Genomic DNA, 19,091 nt, shown 5'->3' with positions numbered 1-19,091 from the left:
GAGCACATCTCTGTCTGGACTGGCCTCCTTTCAAGGGCTCAGTAGTGACATGAGGCGGTATTGGACAGTGCAGGCCTTGAGCCATCAGTGAAGCTTCCCAACTTTTTTCAGGTCTTACCACTCTTCAGAAGTGACAATATGGGCGCCTGGGTGGCTCAGTGGTTTAAGTCGCTGCCTTCGGCTCAGGTCATGATCTCAGGGTCCTGGGATCGAGTCCTGCATCGGGCTCTCTGCTCGGCAGGGAGCCTGCTTCCCTCTCACTCTCTCTGCCTGCCTCTCTGCCTACTTGTGATCTCTCTCTGTCAAATAAATAAATAAAATCTTTATAAAAAAAAAAGAAGAAGTGACAATATTGTGCAGCACACCTGGGGTAAGTGGAGGAGATTAACTGTGGCTGAAGGTTGCTACACAGTTCAAAAGATCAACTGTTCACTTGCCTGCAACCCATTCGAGACCTGGATGGGAAGCACCATTCTCAATCTTTTAAAATCTATATTCCCTTCTGATAAATGTAGAAAGATTTTTAGCTCCCTATTTGCAAATTCTCATGGATAACTCATTTTTGGAATGAAAGCGTTCTATTGGACTTGTGAATTTACTTTAAATTTTATTAAATTCAATTAATTAACCTATGGTGTATTAGTAGTTTCAGAGATAGGGTTCAGTGATTCATCAGTTGTGTATAACACCCAGTGCTCATTACATCACGTGCCCTCCTTATTGCCCATCACCCAGTTGCCCCATCCCCCCACTCCCCTCCAGCAACCCTCAGTTTGTTCCCCATATTTAAGAATCTCTTATGGTTTGTCTTCTTCTCTGATGACTTCCTATTTTTTCCCTGCCTTACTCTATGGTCCTTTGTTTTGTTTCTTAAATTACACATGTGAATGAGATAAAATGAAAATTGTCTTTCTCTGACTTATTTTGCTTAGCATAATATCCTCTAGTTCCATCCATATCATTACAAATGGTAAAGATTTCATTTTTTGATGGCTGCATAGTATTCCATTGTATATATATACCACATCTTTATCCATTCATCTGTCAGTGGACATCTAGGCTCTTTCCATAGTCTGGCTATTGTGGACATTGCTGCTATAAACATTCGGGTGCACGTGCCCCTTCAGATCACTACATTTTTATCTTTAGGATAAAAGCCAGCCAGTAGTGTGATTGCTGGGTTGTAGGGTGGCTCTATTTTCAACTTTTTGAGGAACCTCCATGCTGTTTTCCAGTGGCTGCCCCAGCTTTCATTCCCACCAACAGGGTAGGAGGGTTTCCCTTTCTCCGCATCCTCGCCAACATCTGTTGTTTCCTGAGTGATTAATTTTAGCCGTTCTGACTGGTGGGAGGTGGTATCTTTTTGTGGTTTTGATTTGTATTTCCCTGATGCCGAGTGATGTTGAGCATTTATTCATGTGCCTATTAGTCATGTGAATGTCTTCTTTGCAGAAATGTCTGTTCATGTCTTCTACCCATTTCTTGACTGGATTAATTGTTCTTTGGATGTTGAGTTTGATAAGTTCTTTAAAGACAAGCGGCCACTCTTTGCAAGGTAGGAGGTGTGGAGATCTGAATCTGATGTGATATATCAAAAGACGAAGTGTGGGGGGATGGAAGTCTCTGAATTTACTTTTAAACTAACTATGTTCCCTGTCCCCATGCATGTTAAGCATTTCTGAAGGAGTTGCAGAGAATAAACAAGACTAGGACGGAGCCCACACTGGGTCTGAAAACCATCACACAGCCATTTGAATTGGCTTTTCATTGTCAAATGTGGGGCCAGGACTCTCTCCCTGCCAATTGCCATCATAGTATCTGTTACAGTGAGGAACCCAGAAAACCCCAGACACATTCCTGAATCTCTTTTGAGGGACATTAAAAATGAAAAGGGAGGATTTTTTTCTTTTTTAAGATTTTATTTATTTATTTGACAGACAGAGATCACAAGTAGGCAGAGAGGCAGGCAGAGAGAGAGAGGGAAGCAGGCTCCCTGCTGAGCAGAGAGCCCAATGCGGGGCTCGATCCCAGGACCCTGGCATCATGACCTGAACCGAAGGCAGAGGCTGAACCCACTGAGCCACCCAGGCGCCCCAAAAAGGAGGACTTTTAATAAACATACTCTGAGACACTCAGCCCGTGGTGGGGTAGGCACACTGACCTGGTTTAGAAAAGCATCTGAAGGGATCACCCTCCCTTCCATCCCTCGACCAGCCGGCCAGAGACCACTGGAAAGGCACTGAGTGGATCTCTCTGTCTTGTTCACTGCTCTGTCCTCCGGCCCGGCTCAGCAACTGATCGACAAGGGGCCTCCACGAATGTTAGTGGAATAAACACACCATTGATTAAACATGTGTCAGTCCTCACTGATAGTCTCTGGCCTCGTCTGCATCACTGCCTGCCGTGGGCTTATTCTTTTTAAGAGGATGACATTTTCCACTGTCACTCATGACCCACTCACAGGTAGCTTTGAGGTCTGTTGCAGAGCTTGGTTTCGACTGTGGGAACTATCTGGGCCCCCGAGGAGCTCCATTCTGGAGGAGGGAGCAGTTCAGAAGTTGGCCCAGCTTGCCACGTGGCAGCAGATGCCCCAGGGGATGGTGTGGGTGGGGCTGGCAAAGCCGGCCAGTTTCGGAGATTATCCAGAGCAGGAACTGAGCCTCTAATATGTACAAAGGGAGAAAAAGAAAAGAATAAAATGTACAGAAGGGGGGCACCTGAGTTGTTGGGTGTCTGCCTTCAGCTGGGTCGTGATCCCGGGATCCTGGGATGGAGCCCTGCATTGGGCTCCCTGCTGGGTGGGAAGCCTGCTTCTCTCTCTCCCACTCCCCCTGTTGTGTCTGCTCTCTTGCTGTCTCTCTCTGTCAAATGAAAAATTAAAATCTTTTTAAAAAATTAAAATATAAAATAAAATAAAATGTATGGAAGGGGGGCACCTGGATGGTTCAGTTGGTTAAGTGTTTAAGCGTCTACCTTCTGCTCTGGTCAGGATCTCGGGGTCCTGCGATCAAGCCTCAGGTCCCACTCAATGGGGAGTCTGCTTCCTCCTCTCCCTCTGCCCCTCCCCTCTACTTGTGTCCTCTCTCAAATAAGTAAATAAATAAATAAATAAATCTTTATTTAAAAAAAAAAAGACATGAAGTTTTAGAAACATCTTTCTTTCTTTCTTTCTTTTTTTTAATTTATTTTTTTTTTCAGCGTAACAACATCTTGCTTTCTGATTACACTTCCAGTCAGGCCAGTGCCAGGGGCTTATTTTCTGTACTTCAAATTCAGAAAGTAATAGACTTTAAAAGGTTTTTCCCCAAAATATAAACTTAGAGAACTTTAATACTATTAGAGTCAATGCTTTTTCAAGGTACACGTGGCCCTCCCTGGAGATTCAATGTGTCCCCTTGGTGGATGGGGCCTGCCATTGAGAGTCTCTTGGGTAGATGTCCCAGGGGCCTATTCTAATTCTGATGGTATATGTTTCTATATGGTATATGGTATATGGTGTATGGTATATGTTTCTATGTCCTTGCCAATTGCCAATTGCCATTGATGCCCCCAACCTCTCCTCCTTTTCCTGTCAAGGGGTGTTCCTCACTGACCTCTTTCTCTCACCGTGTAGGCTTCTCCTCTCTGGCTACCCCCTAATATGGTGACAGAGGCATCCCCACTGCTGAGTCCCACCCCCAACCCCCAATCCTGAGTTCTGCTTCCTCATCCCCAAGCTCCTCCCCTCTTTGCATCTTGTCCTCTCCTGAGGAAATCTAAGCATCCCAGAACCTGCTCCCCGCTCAGCTGAGTCAGGGACACTCATTCGCCCTGTCCTGTTTTTTTTGTTTGTTTTGTTTTTTTAAGATTTTATTTATTTATTTGACAGACAGAGATCACAAATGGGCAGAGAGGCAGACAGAGAGAGGGGGAAGCAGGCTCCCCACTGAGCAGAAAGCCCAATGCGGGGCTCAATCCCAGGACCCTGGGATCATGACCCAAGCTGAAGGCAGAGGCTTCAACCCACTGAGCCACCCAGGTGCCCCCGCCCTGTCCTCTGTTGAGACCACTCACTGTCTCCCATCCTGCCTGGCTGTACAGGTTGACTCCTGAACAAGGGTTTCCAGGCAATGGGGTGAAAGTCAGGCCCCACTTCACTCCCAGGCACATCCACCTGGAGGAAGGGAGCCTTTTCCTCCTGTACCCAAAGATGATCTGTGGGTTAGAGCACCCCTGCAGGGGCGGCCAGACTCTCCTCGGCCGTGCCTGGATAGTGGGACAGAGTGTAGATCCAGGAGGGAGAGAGACAGCCAGGACATAAGCAGACACAAAGATGGACTTAGAATCAGGACAGAGCAACAGAGGAAAAAGGAGGAACGACTGTGGTACCTATGTAAGGTGAGGGGACAGGGCTGGCTTCCTGAAGAAGTGATATTTACATGGACATGTAAGAGGTGAGAAGGCTACAATCAAGGGAGGCACAGAGGGAGGGGAAACCCCAGCAGGGAGGGGGTATGATGGTTACATCTGTGCATCAGCGGGGCTAGGCTATGGTACCCAGTAGCTTGGTCAAACAGTACTCTAATGCTACTGTGAACGTATTTTGTAGAAGTGATTAACAGCTGTGATCAGCTGACTTTAAGTAACGGAGATGTCCTTTGACAACTTGGGCAAGCCTCCAAATCAGGTGAAGGTCTTAAGAGCAAAAACTGAGCTTTTCCAGAGAAGAAGGAACTATTCTGTCTCAAAGCTGTACCATAGAGATCCTACCTGACTTTCTAGCCTGCTAGCCTGCCCTGGATTTTGGACTTGTCAGCCTCGGTGATTATGTGAACCAGTTCTTTAAAATAAGCATCTTTATCTGTGTGTGTGTGTGTGTGTGCGTGTACATGGATGTGTGTATATTTACACGAACGTGTATGTGTATGCTTCTACATGGATGGATGTGTACGCTTGTATTCGTTATTCACAGACACATACATGTACACAAACATCCACGTATGCATCCTGTTGGTTCTGGTTTTCTAGAGAATTCCTGACTTATGCGGGTGATGTCGGCAAAGGCCTTGAGGAAGGGAGAAGATGGATATGTTCAAGGATCTGGAGAAGGCTGTGTTGGCCGAAGTGTGTAATCATGGCACAAGGAGCCTTAGGAAAGGTTGGCAGGGTGGATCCCGGAACCACATTAAGAATGATGTGTTTTATTGTTGGTGCAAGGGAAGCCATCAAAGGCTTTTGACTGGGACTTACAGAACCTCCTTACTCATGTATACTGTAACTCAACTGTTGCCCAACCGATCCATCATGCCACGACTCATGTAACGCACCTCAGATAACCCTCGAGCCGCGAGTGTGACTAAGGCTGGGAATTAGCAGGCAGGTGGGGCAGTTATTTTGGCTCAGGAAGGCCTTCCAGGGCTTTCAAGGACATTAGCAGGTGGCTCGTTAACCCAGCTCCACTGGTTCAGTCCGGTCCTACAGCAATGACCCTGGCCAGGCATGTTCTCAGCAGCAGTCAGTTCTCCGCAGCTGGAGGCGCACGGGCTCACCAGCACGTCCCAAAATTCCCCCCGGCATTCCCCCCCCCCCCCCCCCCCACACACAGAGACACACACGGCAGGCCAGGGGGCTGCGGGCAGGCAGGAGGGAGTCTACGGCTGTGATTCTTCACACCTGCTTTCTGCATGATGTCACCGGGGCCCTTCTGTTGACTCCTGCCAAACACAGGGAAATGAGGTCCCCGTGCTCCAAGTGTCCTGCCGAGGGTCGGGTGGCTACAGGTGGCAGAGGTCCTCAGTTCCAGGCCCAGGCCTAGCAGCGCCACGCCTCAACCATTTACCGACGGGCGTACGCAGATGCAAGCCCACTGCGCCGAGTCTCCAGGGCTGGGAGGCTTCACGAGGTGAAGAGGCATGGGGAGGAACAGGGTCCTGGATACAAATGCCTCCCACAGCCAAAGGGAAGGAAAGGATACATGACAGGTTCACAATCCCAGCTCTCCACTGGGGTTCCCTCCACTCTCCTCTGTCCTATGGCCCAGACAGGCATGGGGTTGGGTGAGCAGGTGGAAAGAGATTGTGATCATCATTACGGCCTTTTCCCTGTGTGGATTTCAAAAGGCCACAGTCCTTGGAAAGGAAGTCCTTCTACCACTAATACCCTTATTTCTAGGGTCTGGAATAAGTAATAGCTGTCACTCTTGTAAGCTCTCTGGAGGAAGAGAATGCAGGAATCATGGGTCACCTTCACAGGCTTGCATAGTTCCAGTGGCATTCAGGCTTGTTTATGGAATTTCATAGGATTTTATCTAGTCTAGAACTCTGGGATCTATTCCACATAGAGCTATGCCTTTTCTGAAACAGATGATTTTAATGATATGAAAATATATTCTGGCAAAATGTATCATGACATTTAAATTTTTATTTTGATAAAGGTTCTTTAAAAGAAGAAAAAATTTAATTTAAGTGACAATACAAGACCCAAATTTCTGAGCAGCCTGTCCTTTTATGAAACTGTTCATGTGGAAAAGTTACTTCTTCTGAAACTTGTTCTAGAATGGATTTAAGTTCATGATGCTTAGGGTACCTGGGTGGCTCAGTTGGTTAAGTGTCTGCCTTCGGCTCAGGTCATGATCCCAGGGTCCTGGAATCGAGTCCCCTGTCTGGCTCTCTGCTCGGCAGGGAGCCTGCTTCTCCCTCCCCCTGCTCTTGCACTCTTGCTGTCTTTCTCCCTCCCTCTCCCTCTCAAATAAATAAATAAAAATCTTTTTTAAAAAAGTTCATGGCAGGGGCTCCCGGGTGGCTCAGTGGGTAAAAGCCTTTGCCTGGGATCAAGCCCCGCATCAGGCTCTCTGCTCGGCAGGGAGCCTGCTTCCTCCTCTCTCCCTCTCTGCCTACCTCTCTGCCTACTTGTGATCTCTGTCTGTCAAATAAATAAATAAGGTCTTTAAAAAAAAGTTCATGACATTTGTTGGGACTAAAGTAGAGAATGTATCACGCTATGTTGTATAGGTGACAAATTTACTGGGATTGCACTTGACCTGGATATAGGATGTGGACACGTCAAGGCAGTGTTTCCTCAAATTTTAAGCCACAATTCGATGTAAGATACAGGTTTTACATTTTATCAGTACACTCGCTTACACAACACGTGTGTAGGTACACATGCACACACAGATATTTAAGAAACAAATCACTTCCTTTATGATGTGTATAGCATTTTCATATTTTTATGTTAATGTATTATATTCTACTCACTTAAAAAAATGGTGGTTGTAACTAGTCTACTAACTCTATGATCCTCTAATAAGCAGTGAACTGTAGATTGAAAAACTCTACTCGGATGCTCACCTGAGAAATTTTACCCCAGGGAAAGGAGAGGACAAAGGGAAGAAACAATTTCTATCTTTGTCTAGGAGGTACAGTATAGTGAACACTATACTTTTTGTGGGTAAAAATGGGCTGATGAAGGGGATCTGGGTGTCAGCCACAAATCTGATTTGATTAGAGACAGAAAAAAAAAATCAACCTGGTCTTTAAAACTTTAAAACCAGATGGAAAAATCGAATGGAAGTTTAGATTCTCCAGAGCCTTCAAGCTTATGAGCTTATTAAAATTAATCCCATATTAAAAATGGGACCCCCCAGGTCTCAAACCCCTCATGTGACATTGCATAAAATTTCAGCTGCCTTTAATAGGAAAGATGAACGCTACAAAAGTTCCTGAGAAATTGGAGTAGAATTGGCTTGACAGGAGGGAGTGGAGGGTGGACCCTAGAAAGTTGGATGAGGAGACACATCAAATCATCAAGCCACGGAGAGGGCTGGCTATGTCAGTCCTACAGAATGGGTTAATTTCCATTTACACTGACATCTGTGAGCTTGGCTTCAGGTAGCGGATGGATCTGTGGCTGCACGCTGGAGGGGCTGAGGAAGTTCAGGGGATGCCTTTGTGCCTCATACGGGGTAGGGGAAAAATTAGAAGGGGAGGTGGTAAGGAAACAGTACCGGCGTTCTGCTTCAGCATCCCGAACTTGGCTAGCAGGGATGCCCTGCCTTTGCTCCCTTCAGCCTGTAGATTTCACTTTTGGAAGTTTGGGGTGGCCCTCTCACTGGTGTGGGTGGCTTCAGGAAGGAAGGCTGCCAGGGAAAGTTACAGTGCTGTGAACTTAGCCTGCTTCTTGGTTGAGGGATTGTAGTGATGGTGGTATAGAAAGATCCCTCCTATCTAACCGTGTGAGTAGGTATTAGAGGCTACAGTCTCTCTCTTGTTTGAAGGGATAGAAGACATTCCTTTTACACTTGCTCCTGGTCTAGAGGCTCATCAAGGTTAAGGGAATCCACTGACCATCATCTGCTAGCTCCCCTGTCCTTTCAGAGAAGGTGAGCAGCCCCCACTGCTGATTTGTTATGTAGATATTCCAAAATGCTGAGAATAGCTCAAGATATAATCCAGACAAGCTGATTATGAAACGAGTTCTTGGAGTCTTGTTTGCAGATTTTTAGCAGTGCAGGTTAGCTACTGCATCATGTGGTTTAAGAGTGGGGTGGGAGCTTTCAGGCTCTGAGATCCTCGTGGGGGCATCATGTAATTAACTGGGGGAAGCCAGCCCAAGAATCCTGCAACAGAGATGGCTAAAGGTTCAGATAGGAGCGATGTTCTATAGGCTAAGGGAAATCCAGAGTTCCCCTTGTCCCTGTCCCCCTCTAAAAGGAAGGAGTTTGGCTACCAAAATAGGCCAAAGGCTAAGGATATTTAATTGGTTACGGCTTTCATTGTGAGGACATTTCAGTGAGAAGGGCTTTCCTAGGGACAACTTCAGCTTTAAATGCTCTCTTGCCCCTATCAAAGGGAGGCTAGAGAGGTGAGAGGCCTTGCTGGGTCTCCTCTCCTGGGAGAAGGCTGCTAAGCACACACTCTGTCTCCTTCCTCTTTGACCCCTGACTCTTCCTCCTCCCAGGTTAATGAAAAAAAGCTTGGGGCACTGCCCACAAGGGAACTACCCAAACTCAAGAAAGCCTGGGATAAGGATAAAGCTCTAGCTTATGGAAAACCTCCCCTTCTTACCTCCAGTTTATGCAAAGAAATTTCCAAGTATATTCCCATGTAATGGACAATATTCTGCAGCAGGGCTTGAAGCTGAAGCACCCAAGGGAAAATGAGCTTATTTGTCTATCAGTCTCTGGGACTTTGAGGGCAGAAGTCAATTGTGTCGTTTGATTTGTTTTTTATTAGATCAGGGGAAGTTGAACGTATTTGTAACTTTCTTCTGGCTCATTGAACCAGAAGAAAGATCTGAAAATAGGGATAATTGACAGAATGGACCCTCAGAGGAGGAAGGAGGGTACAGTACTGTAAGCCTGTGAGTGTCTGTCTTGGAAGGAGGAAGGACTTCTGCTGAGGTAGGAGGTAAAGGAGGAGCAAAGAGGCGGCAAAGCAGAGTAACAGTCGAGGGAAGGGAAGAATGTAAGACCACAAGGCTGGGCTGGGAGTCCCTGCAGAAGAGGGGCCGAGGTGGGCTCCCGAGACCATCCGGGGGCAAGGAAGGGGGCTAGAGGTAAGCCAGACAGAATGTGAGCCCTATCTGCCCAGCCCAACCCAAACAGCTCTACTTTTATTTGCTTTACGTTAAGGCTTCTTTATGATTTGCTGAATCCTTAACGAGGCCATGAAAACCACTGTCCAGAGCAGCAAGCCCAGGAACTATCCCTGGACTGGGCCCAGAGCAAGGCAGTGTGGTTTGAAGAGATTTGGGCTCTGGAGTCAGACGTCCCTGGGATGGAAGGGCTCTGCTTCTTCTCATCATGCAAGGGACTTACACTCTCCACGTCTCAGGGACCTCATCTGTGACCTCAGGGCTCATGGGAAAAAGCAGTGGGAAAATTCTCTAGGATGGAGCAGAAGGCTCCTCTGGAAAGGGTTTGAGACCTACGAGAAGGCTGGGCATCATTAAAGTCCTCACCTGCACGGTGCTTCCATTGCGGTCTGCACCAGCAAGGCTGCTATGGGAATTGTGCTGGGCGCTGTCGCGGTATCCGTCTCGCCAAGGCGTATGGAAGACATCGGCGCCTTTAATTCATGGCTGGCCCCTGCACAGGAACACAGATGGAATAAACACGCTGGTCCAAAGTGAAACGCGGACAGTAATCTAAACCTATTAGAAAAGCTTCTCTTCTCTTCCGAAAGTGATAAGGAGCTTCTATTAAATAGATATCAAATAGATATTTGATATCAAATAGATATTTCCAAACCAAAATTTTTATAAAGAGTTTTAAAGTTTTAAAATGGGAAGTGTTTCCCTATACCCAAACCTCTCAAGTGCCACAGGTCAGAACAAATCCCACAACGTCACATGGCATGGGGTTAAAACAAGCTTTATTGTGGAAAGGGGAATCCTACAGAGAGAAAGCACAGATTCTCCATCCTTCCCCGGCCCGCAGAGAGGCCTGCTGGATAGGCAACATTCTAGAGGAGGGGCCCTACCTCTACCACGGGTCGCCTTTGTGGAGGGTGACCATGAGAAAGTAGACCTTTGATGGAGCAAAGAACAGGTTGTCTGGCATGAGGGAGTCTGAGTTTAGGGCACTAATTATGTATAGGGAACGTTGGCAGCCTAACACTTGGACTTAGGAGCCCATGAGAAGTTACAGACCTTCTGCCAGAGGGAAGACAGGCACCAGTCCCTGGGGAAGGGGAGTTTTGGTAACAGAAAAGGGAGGTAAAGCCCACTTTCCAAGTCCCAGCTGGCTTACTTCCCGGTAATCCAGAATGAGCTCCTTGTGGGCGGTTTTGTCACTGTATCACAAAGCCCCAAAGCAGTATAATACGGTGCCTGGTAATATGTTAGAAAGTCTAATTTTGGCCGATGGCAAAACTGAAACTACCTCTGTCCCCTGCAGCATTTTGGTTTTAACACCTTGTCCCAATTCAGTTCTCCCACGAGCAACCAATACAGATCCATCTGTTAGACATGAACCAGAGCAGCAGCCTGGAAATAAAAGCGAGAACTCTGTTCTTCCTGCCACCTGTACCAGAATCTTTGACGGGAGTTCCTAACAAGAAGGCAAGTTACTCAAAGCCCCTGGAATAAAGCCACAGCTTCATGCTGTTAGGGACAGGACAAATGGTTTCATTCAAAGGTGTGTACCACCTGTGAATAGCAAAAGTGTTTTTGCTCTTCTCAGAAAATTGAGAAGGAAAAGCCCAAATGTGTACCATATTGTTTGACTTTGGTCATGAGCTGTCTCACAGTCCTCTGGCTGGTGTCCGCAGCACGAACTAGTCATAGTTTGAATGTTTGTTGGGCACTGTTCTCCCCTCTGAGTCTCTTCTACTATGTGATTGATTTCAACAAGGAGAGCTGTTCACCCTGCTTTACCCATTCTGCAAAGCCATAACAGATGGACCCAAACTCTTAGCAACCTGTAGAATTTAGACCTTATTGTCCTTTGCTGGATTTCAGACTCTCTGTCTTTAGTTGTCATTTAGGGACCCACCATCTGTCCTAGTGAGTTTGTTCTCCTTATTGCTCTGCACACATTACCCTCAGCTGTTTCTGCAGAGGAAAAAACATGCAGATAAGTAAGGATAAGAGAAAGTAACATATAAAGACAAAAGTGGTGCATGATTTCATCACTCACCCACACCCTGTTATTATAAGAAAAATCAATTAGTGCTGCTGTAAGTCCACAATCCCTTAACTGCAATTCTGAAATTCCAAAAGGCCCTGAAAACCAATTTGGTGCACAAATCTGATTCAATCTCATCCAACGATAAGATTCATAGTCTTTAAAAAAATTCCACTTAGAGTGAATAACCATACAATTCACTGCAGAAATATTAACACGTTTAAATAGCGTATGTTGCTCTAGACGCCACTGAAGATCTTACGTAATATGTGTAACACAGACATGATCTTTTAAAAGAAAAAAAAATTCAGAATTCCAGACTACATCTGGCTTCAAGGTTTCCATAGAAGGGATTATTAACATGTACCTAGAAAAATCAAATACAAGAAGGCATGAGATGAAGAATGAAAGACCCCTTGCCCACTCATCAGTCCTGCTCCTCTTCCTAAAAGTAACTGCTGACATCAGTTTCTTGTAATTCCCTCTAGAATTTATTTTTATGAATGTTATAAATATTCCAAAATAATTTTAAAAGGTATATTATAAACAATTCTTTTTTTTTTAGATTTTATTTATTTATTTGACAGACAGAGATCACAAGTAGGCAGAGAGAGAGAGAGGAAGGGAAGCAGGCTCCCTGTTGAGCAGAGAGCCCGATGTGGGGCTCGATCCCAGGACGCTGGGATCGTGACCCGAGCCAAAGGCAGAGGCTTTAACCCACTGAGCCACTCAGGCGCCCCTATTATAAACAATTCTTACATAATTTTCCATATCGACGTATATAGGTCTACCTCATTTGTTTTTATATCTTCCCAGTAGTTCATTATATAGATGTATCATAACTTATTTAAGAAGTCCTAAATAGGGGCACCTGGGTGGCCCAGTGGGTTAAAGCCTCTGCCTTCAGCTCAGGTCATGATCCCAGGGTCCTGGGATCGAGCCCCGCATCGGGCTCTCTGCTCAGTGGGAAGCCTGCTTCCCTTTCTCTCTCTCTGGCTGCCTCTCTGCCTACCTGTGATCTCTGTCTGTCAAATAAATAAATAAAATTTAAAAAAAAACTTAAAAAAAAAAAGAAGTCCCAAATAAGGCATTCTTTTTTTTTTTTTAATTCTTGTATCAAAATCTCCTTGTAGTGAGTGTCTTTGCATATATGCCTTGGCCAAGAAATTCTTGTGAATATGTTCATTGGATAAATTCCTAAGTGGCAGTGGACTCAGGGTTTCTTTTCGGGGTGATAAAAACATTCTAGAACTAGATTGTGGTGCGGGCTATGCAACTCTCCGATTATGCTACAAAACACTGCATTATGTGCTTTCAATGGGGTGAATTTTATGGTATGTGAATTACCTCTCAGTGAAGCTGTTAACTCTTAGCAGGGAAAGCAGTAGGTCTGAGGATATGTGTAGTAAAATGTCTATAGTTATTTTTGTAATTGTGCACATTCAGCCATATCCTCACGAGCATGACTCTGCTTTCTTGCTTGGGCTTTTATGTTATACGGTAGTTACTGTTTGCTTATAGGAATGCCCTTGGACCTGGGGGTCGGGAAAGGCTTTCCTGAACAGTCCAGCTGTTAAAGGGACCTCACTTTTGACAGATAGCATTTTTTCTTAAAAGATTTTATTTATTTATTTGACAGATAGTGATCACAAGTAGGCAGAGAGGCAGGCAGAGAGAAAGGAAGGGAAGCAGGCTCCCCGCCGAGTAGAGAGCCCGATGCAGGGCTCGATCCCGGGACCCTGGGATCATGACCTGAGCCGAAGGCAGAGGCTTTACCACTGAGCCACCCAGGCGCCCCGACAGATAGCATTTTAAGCCTGCTCTATTCCAGTGGGCCCAGCCTTCACCTGTGGGTATGACCTAGGTCAAGGGCCTTCCCTTGGGGTTTTTCACGGATGGAAGGGTGTCACTCCACCAATGGGATGAAGCTGGTGTGTGAGCGCATTTCCCATCTAGAGGAGTTACTGCCTTTGGTCGTGAGGGTATATGGCCCTACCCTTTAGCAGCCAGCTGCCCCAGCACTGCAACATTCCCTTTGCGTTAATCTCATCAATTTGGGTAAGATTTATACTTCCTTTATATATGTCCCTCACTATCGAACACACTTCATAACCAAAAAATGCTTTCCACATGTATTATCTCATTTAATCTACCTGATAATGCTGTGAGGTTGACTACTGTAATCCCATTTTGCAGACGAGGAAACAGATGAGAGCTGGAGACCTGTCAGGGTCACACAGCCATTAAACACCCAGGACCAGGGCGCAAACTCAGACCTCCCAGGAGCAGATCCCTTGACTGCAACCCATTGCCTTCGTTACGTCATCAGTCTCACTGCAGGTGCCCGGTGAAGGTGTGCAGAGTTGAGTGGCTCTGGGTTTTGTCTTTCTTGACTGAGAGCAGATGACAGGTGACTTGAGAGGGAATGTGTATAACGTGGTTTCCAAGGGAGGCACAGAGGTTTTGTCACCCCAACCTCATTACAGTTCCCTTTGAGCTACTGTTTCCCCACTCAGCTTGATACTAAGCTTGTTTCAATTTACTCAATCACGAGGTGAAGACGAATGGTAGAAAGTAGCAGATGAGGGAATATTCTCACATAAAAGCATTAAGATATTGTATGCCACAACTCCATTTATGTAGGTGAATATTTGCTCATGATTATGTAAATATGGAGAAAGAAATGGAAGGATGTTAACAAGCTATTAATACTGGTTACCTGCGGGGCTGTGTGTGGAGCGGGGAGGCCCTATTCTCTCTAAAACAAAGCACAACAGAAAAGCCAAACCCTTTTAAAATGAGCCCACAACTACATACAGCAGGTAAAAAGTAAACCCTAGTGTGGAAAGTTATGCAGACATGTACATATGCATTGAGCAGTATAGAAAAGGATATTAACACATCGGTGAACATGTTTTACAGTCACAATAAGCATATTATTTATATAATTATAAAAAAGATATTATTTATTTAAAAAGCAGTAAAGCTATTTTCATTCAGAAAAAAAACGTTGGCCACTAAAATTTAAATTTTAACAACGTGTCCTTGAAAGAAGGTATACTAAGCAGCTTCTATGTGTCCAGATATAAGGGATGGTTGGCATTCCCTTGTCCAAGCATGTGTTCGGTGGGGCTCTGAATGCCTTCAGAGGTTCCTAAACTGGGGAAACATGGAGACTTAGGCACCGCTCTAGAAATCTCTCATTAAAATACAGATTTCACCAAGTGGGTGCAATTCATTCATCTTTAATCCCAAGTTAACGTCTCTTCAGAGCTGAAGGGAAAATGTCTTGAGCGAGTAGAATCTTGTCGGGTAAAAAGTTCTGGGATACAAGTATGACTGAAGGGCAGATGACAGGCAACTTTGGACTCATTAATAAATATACACATACATTAATTTGAGGGAAAAAAACTAACCTGGTTATTGTCTTCCCTGAACTTAATGGTTGGTTACAATCACAGTTCTGGGTGTGGTTAATTAAGCTTTTCAAAGAAATCTCTGTTTAAAGTAAGGATTGTGTTTTCAAAGCATCTAGAGATAAATGAGATTGCTGAAGAAGACACATAAATCCACCTGGGGCAATTTAAAATTTTGGAGTTGCTCCATTTCCCAGGGCCACCCATGGGAAGGTGATGGCTAAAAGCAAGAGAAGCATCTTGTAGACTTTCATCTCTTTGGCACAGAGTCCCTGAATATTCCATGTAGCAGTGTTTATATATTTTTGACTTTTTTCCTGATAATCTAGTACAATCCCACGAAACTCAGTTAAAAAAATTGTTCTAAAATCCCAGTCATTAATGTTGCCTTTCAGGAATCAGCATTTGCTTGATTTCCATGGCACAAATCGCTACCAGAATTGTTGGTATCTTCCCTGTAGTTTTCCAGTGATTCCACTGTGCCTTTGTAGGAAAGACCACAACATGGACCTTATTTTTCTAGAATTAGTAAAGCAATTTCAAAGACATTAGAAAGGAAGACTGATGCCCCCCAAAGCTGCCTCACCTTCTCATTTATGTAACAATCCATTCACCCACCCACCAACCATCCATCCATCCATCCATCCACCCACCCACCTACCCATCTAGACATTTATGACTTGTGCTAGGCAGAGGAATAATGAGAGAATTAAAGCAAGGGCTTATCTTACAGCCTATAATGAGAAGCCCTAAAGAGAAATCAACAATTTCACCATCGTGTGGCTGTAATCACTGAAAAGCCAAGTGTAGGTGGTGCAGGGCTAGTATTGCAGGTTATATAAGCCTTCCAGGAAGCCATACTTAAGCGTTACACAACAGCTGTTCAGTGGGATTGCGACTTAAGGTAGTCTTCAAAAGTATCTGTGGTTAGAACTTCGGTGTTTTTAGTATCAGTTTTCCTTACACACCTTCTTTGTCGTCAGTAATTGATCATTCACCATAGCATGTGGCTGTTACAGCAAATGGAAACAATTTGCCAAACCAGCACCAAAACTTTGGGAGTTGACAATTCTCTAAAAAGTATTATCGAAAGATCTTTTATTATAGGCCCTTGGAAAATTGTTTTCAGACTTAGAAGCATTTCTGAAAATCACCTGATAATAAAATGTCTCTGGATACCTAACTGAGCATTTTACAGGGATAATGGCAATTCCTCTCTTCTTCATTAACTCTGCTGGTAAAATTCCTCTACAGCTTTCTTCCTGCTACAGCATGAAGAGTTTTCATAATTTCTGCCAGCGTCCTATCAGATTCCATGGATTAAATTCTTGCTTGCAAGTTGTCCTACCAATTGTTCCGTACATGTTTAACTCCCGAATTTGGAGGGTGAAGATGCCAAGCTTCACGAGACCCACAGCTGGTGTATGCATGATAGAGATAAACCTATAGAATAGTATGGAACCAACATGAAAGAACATACTGAAGAAAAATAAAATTTTTAAGATGCAGCAGTTTTGAGAACTGAAAAGATTGTGTTTCTGTCTGTTCGAAGACATTTTCTGATGACTAGTTACTGTCTGCTATCTTCTCTAGCGGCAGGCGGCATCTGGCTGCGATAGCTGTCATCCAAGTCTCTGTTACAAATACTCCTTGGGGAAAACCCAACCCCCCAGGAGGCTCTATTGGACAGCAAATTGGTTTTGCACGCTCGGCCTTGAACCCACAGGTTAAGAACCTTATAAGCATTTTGCTTGAGTAAAGTACATTCTATTACCTGAAAAGTGTTCCAAGTACAAAAGGGATCAAAGTGATGAAATCTGGATTGATGCCACTATAAACAGGCAATAATCAAATTCCCTGTTCAGGCCAGAGGAATGTCAGTCCTGAAATGTATTTTCAACTTGATTCTCAGAAGCAACCAGAGAGAAATACTTCACAGGTTCCTCAGCAACCTACTTCAGTGACCAGCTACTTAATTTTAAATTATAAGCATTATATGTGTGTATGTGTATACTACATATATATATACGTGTGTATATGTATATGCCCATACTTACATGAATAGATAAAAGATATTTCTGCAATTTAATGTATATTCTGTATTTGGCAGAAATGGAAACAACTTAATGTTTGTTTTTAAAAAGTTTTTCTGACATCTCAAAATGTCGTGAGTGTTATAGATACTCAGAGTTTTTTTCCTTTAGGCCAGAGCCTTCCTTAGTATTTCCTGAGATCTTCTCAGGAAGTGTATTTTGGGGGGAAATTGGAGGCATTCATCCAAGAGACACACCATGACCAGAGTGTAGCAAAAGGGGAATGAGCATTGGGAATTCTCATCAACAAAGCACCTCAAAACAGCAGAGGGGCCCTGCTGGTCCCTGCTGCCTCAAAGAGAGAGGGCAGGGGAGACCTGGAACCTATTTGAGTCACCTTTATCTCCAGGTTATATTCCACTCAAAGTGGGTGTGAGTACACACACATCTTCTGAGCTATATTCTTAAAAGCTTACTTTTAAAGATTGATTGATTGATTGATTGCTTGATTTTTGAGAGAGAGAGCATGCATGGGGGCAGAGAGTGAAGGAGAGAAAATCCCAAGCAGGTCTTGTGGAGCCCGATACAGGGCTCCATCTCACAACACTGACATCGTGACCTAAGCTGAAACCAAGAGTCAGACACTTAGCCAACTGGCCACCCAGGTGCTCCAAGCTTACCTTTAACCTACCACCACAAATAATGGAACCCGAGTCATTTTTGTAAGCCACTTACCAGTTCTGTATCACCTGGTACGCGGCCTCCATTGATGTGGTGTTCAATGCGCCATGTTTTCCCACCATTGGTTCAAGAAGCCGATCTGTGAGAGGTAAGCAACATCAGATTCTGCGAGCAGGTGAGGCCCAAGGAATCCTGGGCATTTGCAGAATGCGAGTGGTCTCCTCTCTTCAAGGCAAGAGTATCCTGGGGAGTCAGACTGCCTGGGTTCAAACTCTTCTTCTACCATTTACTAGCTGGGTGACCTTGGAAGTTTACTCAACCTTTCTACGTTTCATCACCACATGCAACAATGAGGACAAAACTGTTACCAACCCAGTGGTTCTCAAAACTTCACATGCATCCAAATTAAATGGAGGGCTTGTTAAACAGTTGGTCCTGGCTCAGAGTTCTCAGTCAGTGCAAATGTGCATTTCTAACAAATTCCCACATGCTGCTGCTCCTGCTAGTCCAGCGACTACACTTGGAGGACCAATAACCTAACACGTAAGATTGGTGCTAGATCAGAATTCACATAAAGCCACATGTCCTAAGCAATTAAATGTTAGCTAGTTCATATTGTTCAATGAACGTTACCTATTTATTGCTGTTATACCTGTTGTCGTGGTTACCAGTGAGAAAGCGTAGTAGTAGATGAGACCTTCATACCTTCTCACTAATAGGTACCAAGTATTTGCTGACCGTGAGGCCTTACAGATCGCTGCGGTGTGCAAGTTTTCTCAGCTTCCTGGACTCAGGGCATCAAGGTCTGGACTCCGCTCTGGCTTAGAATTGTGAAGTTCTCATGTAGCTCCCTCCGTGTGCATGTCCTGTCTCTCCAGCCGGACAGGTACTCTTTGTTGGAATTCTTTCTGTCTTCATAACTCTTAGTATAACACCTGTGTATGGTAGGGGCCCAGGAAAGCCCAGTCTTTGGATTTGGAAGGAGCTCTAGAGGTCACCTCCAAACTCTCCCAGTACAGGGCTTCCTTCTGGAGCCTATACATGGGTTCTCAGCAACCCTAAAAATTCAGAATCAGGAGGTGCATGTGAAGCTCAGAGGTCTGGTCAGCATCACCATGGTTTTGACACAGGAATTCTCTGATCATCTCCACAGAAATCGCTTCTTGTTTGGTGTGTTGGAAACTGCCTAGCATGACTCAGTAGTGAGGCATGAAATCAATTCATTCAGATGGGACCAGCATAATTAAAATAAATAGAACAGAAGAAGAAGAACAGAAAATTTCAGGCTGTATCACAATGGTAAGTGTCCTGGGTAATTTAGTTTCTCTCTCTCTCTCTCTCTGTGTGTGTGTGTGT

The 19,091-nt window shown here is 44.7% G+C and overlaps 1 protein-coding gene across 1 annotated transcript in view; it reads right to left on the bottom strand.

Annotated features, from left to right (window-relative positions):
* The window catches only part of LOC123950373 (aldehyde oxidase 4-like), a 113,765-nt gene that overhangs the window by 75,933 nt on the left and 18,741 nt on the right, over positions 1-19,091 (bottom strand). Inside the window, exons 5-8 of the mRNA XM_046018192.1 lie at positions 17,790-17,874; positions 16,370-16,464; positions 9,940-10,066; positions 5,653-5,693 (exon numbers count right to left, since the gene is read on the bottom strand). Of these exons, the coding sequence (XP_045874148.1) occupies positions 5,653-5,693; positions 9,940-10,066; positions 16,370-16,464; positions 17,790-17,874 (348 nt within the window). The remainder of the gene's footprint in view (positions 1-5,652; positions 5,694-9,939; positions 10,067-16,369; positions 16,465-17,789; positions 17,875-19,091) is intronic.

This window comes from Meles meles, chromosome 9 (assembly GCF_922984935.1).
Source record: "Meles meles chromosome 9, mMelMel3.1 paternal haplotype, whole genome shotgun sequence".
Lineage (NCBI taxonomy): Eukaryota > Metazoa > Chordata > Mammalia > Carnivora > Mustelidae > Meles > Meles meles.
This window is presented reverse-complemented; position numbering and strand designations above follow the sequence as displayed.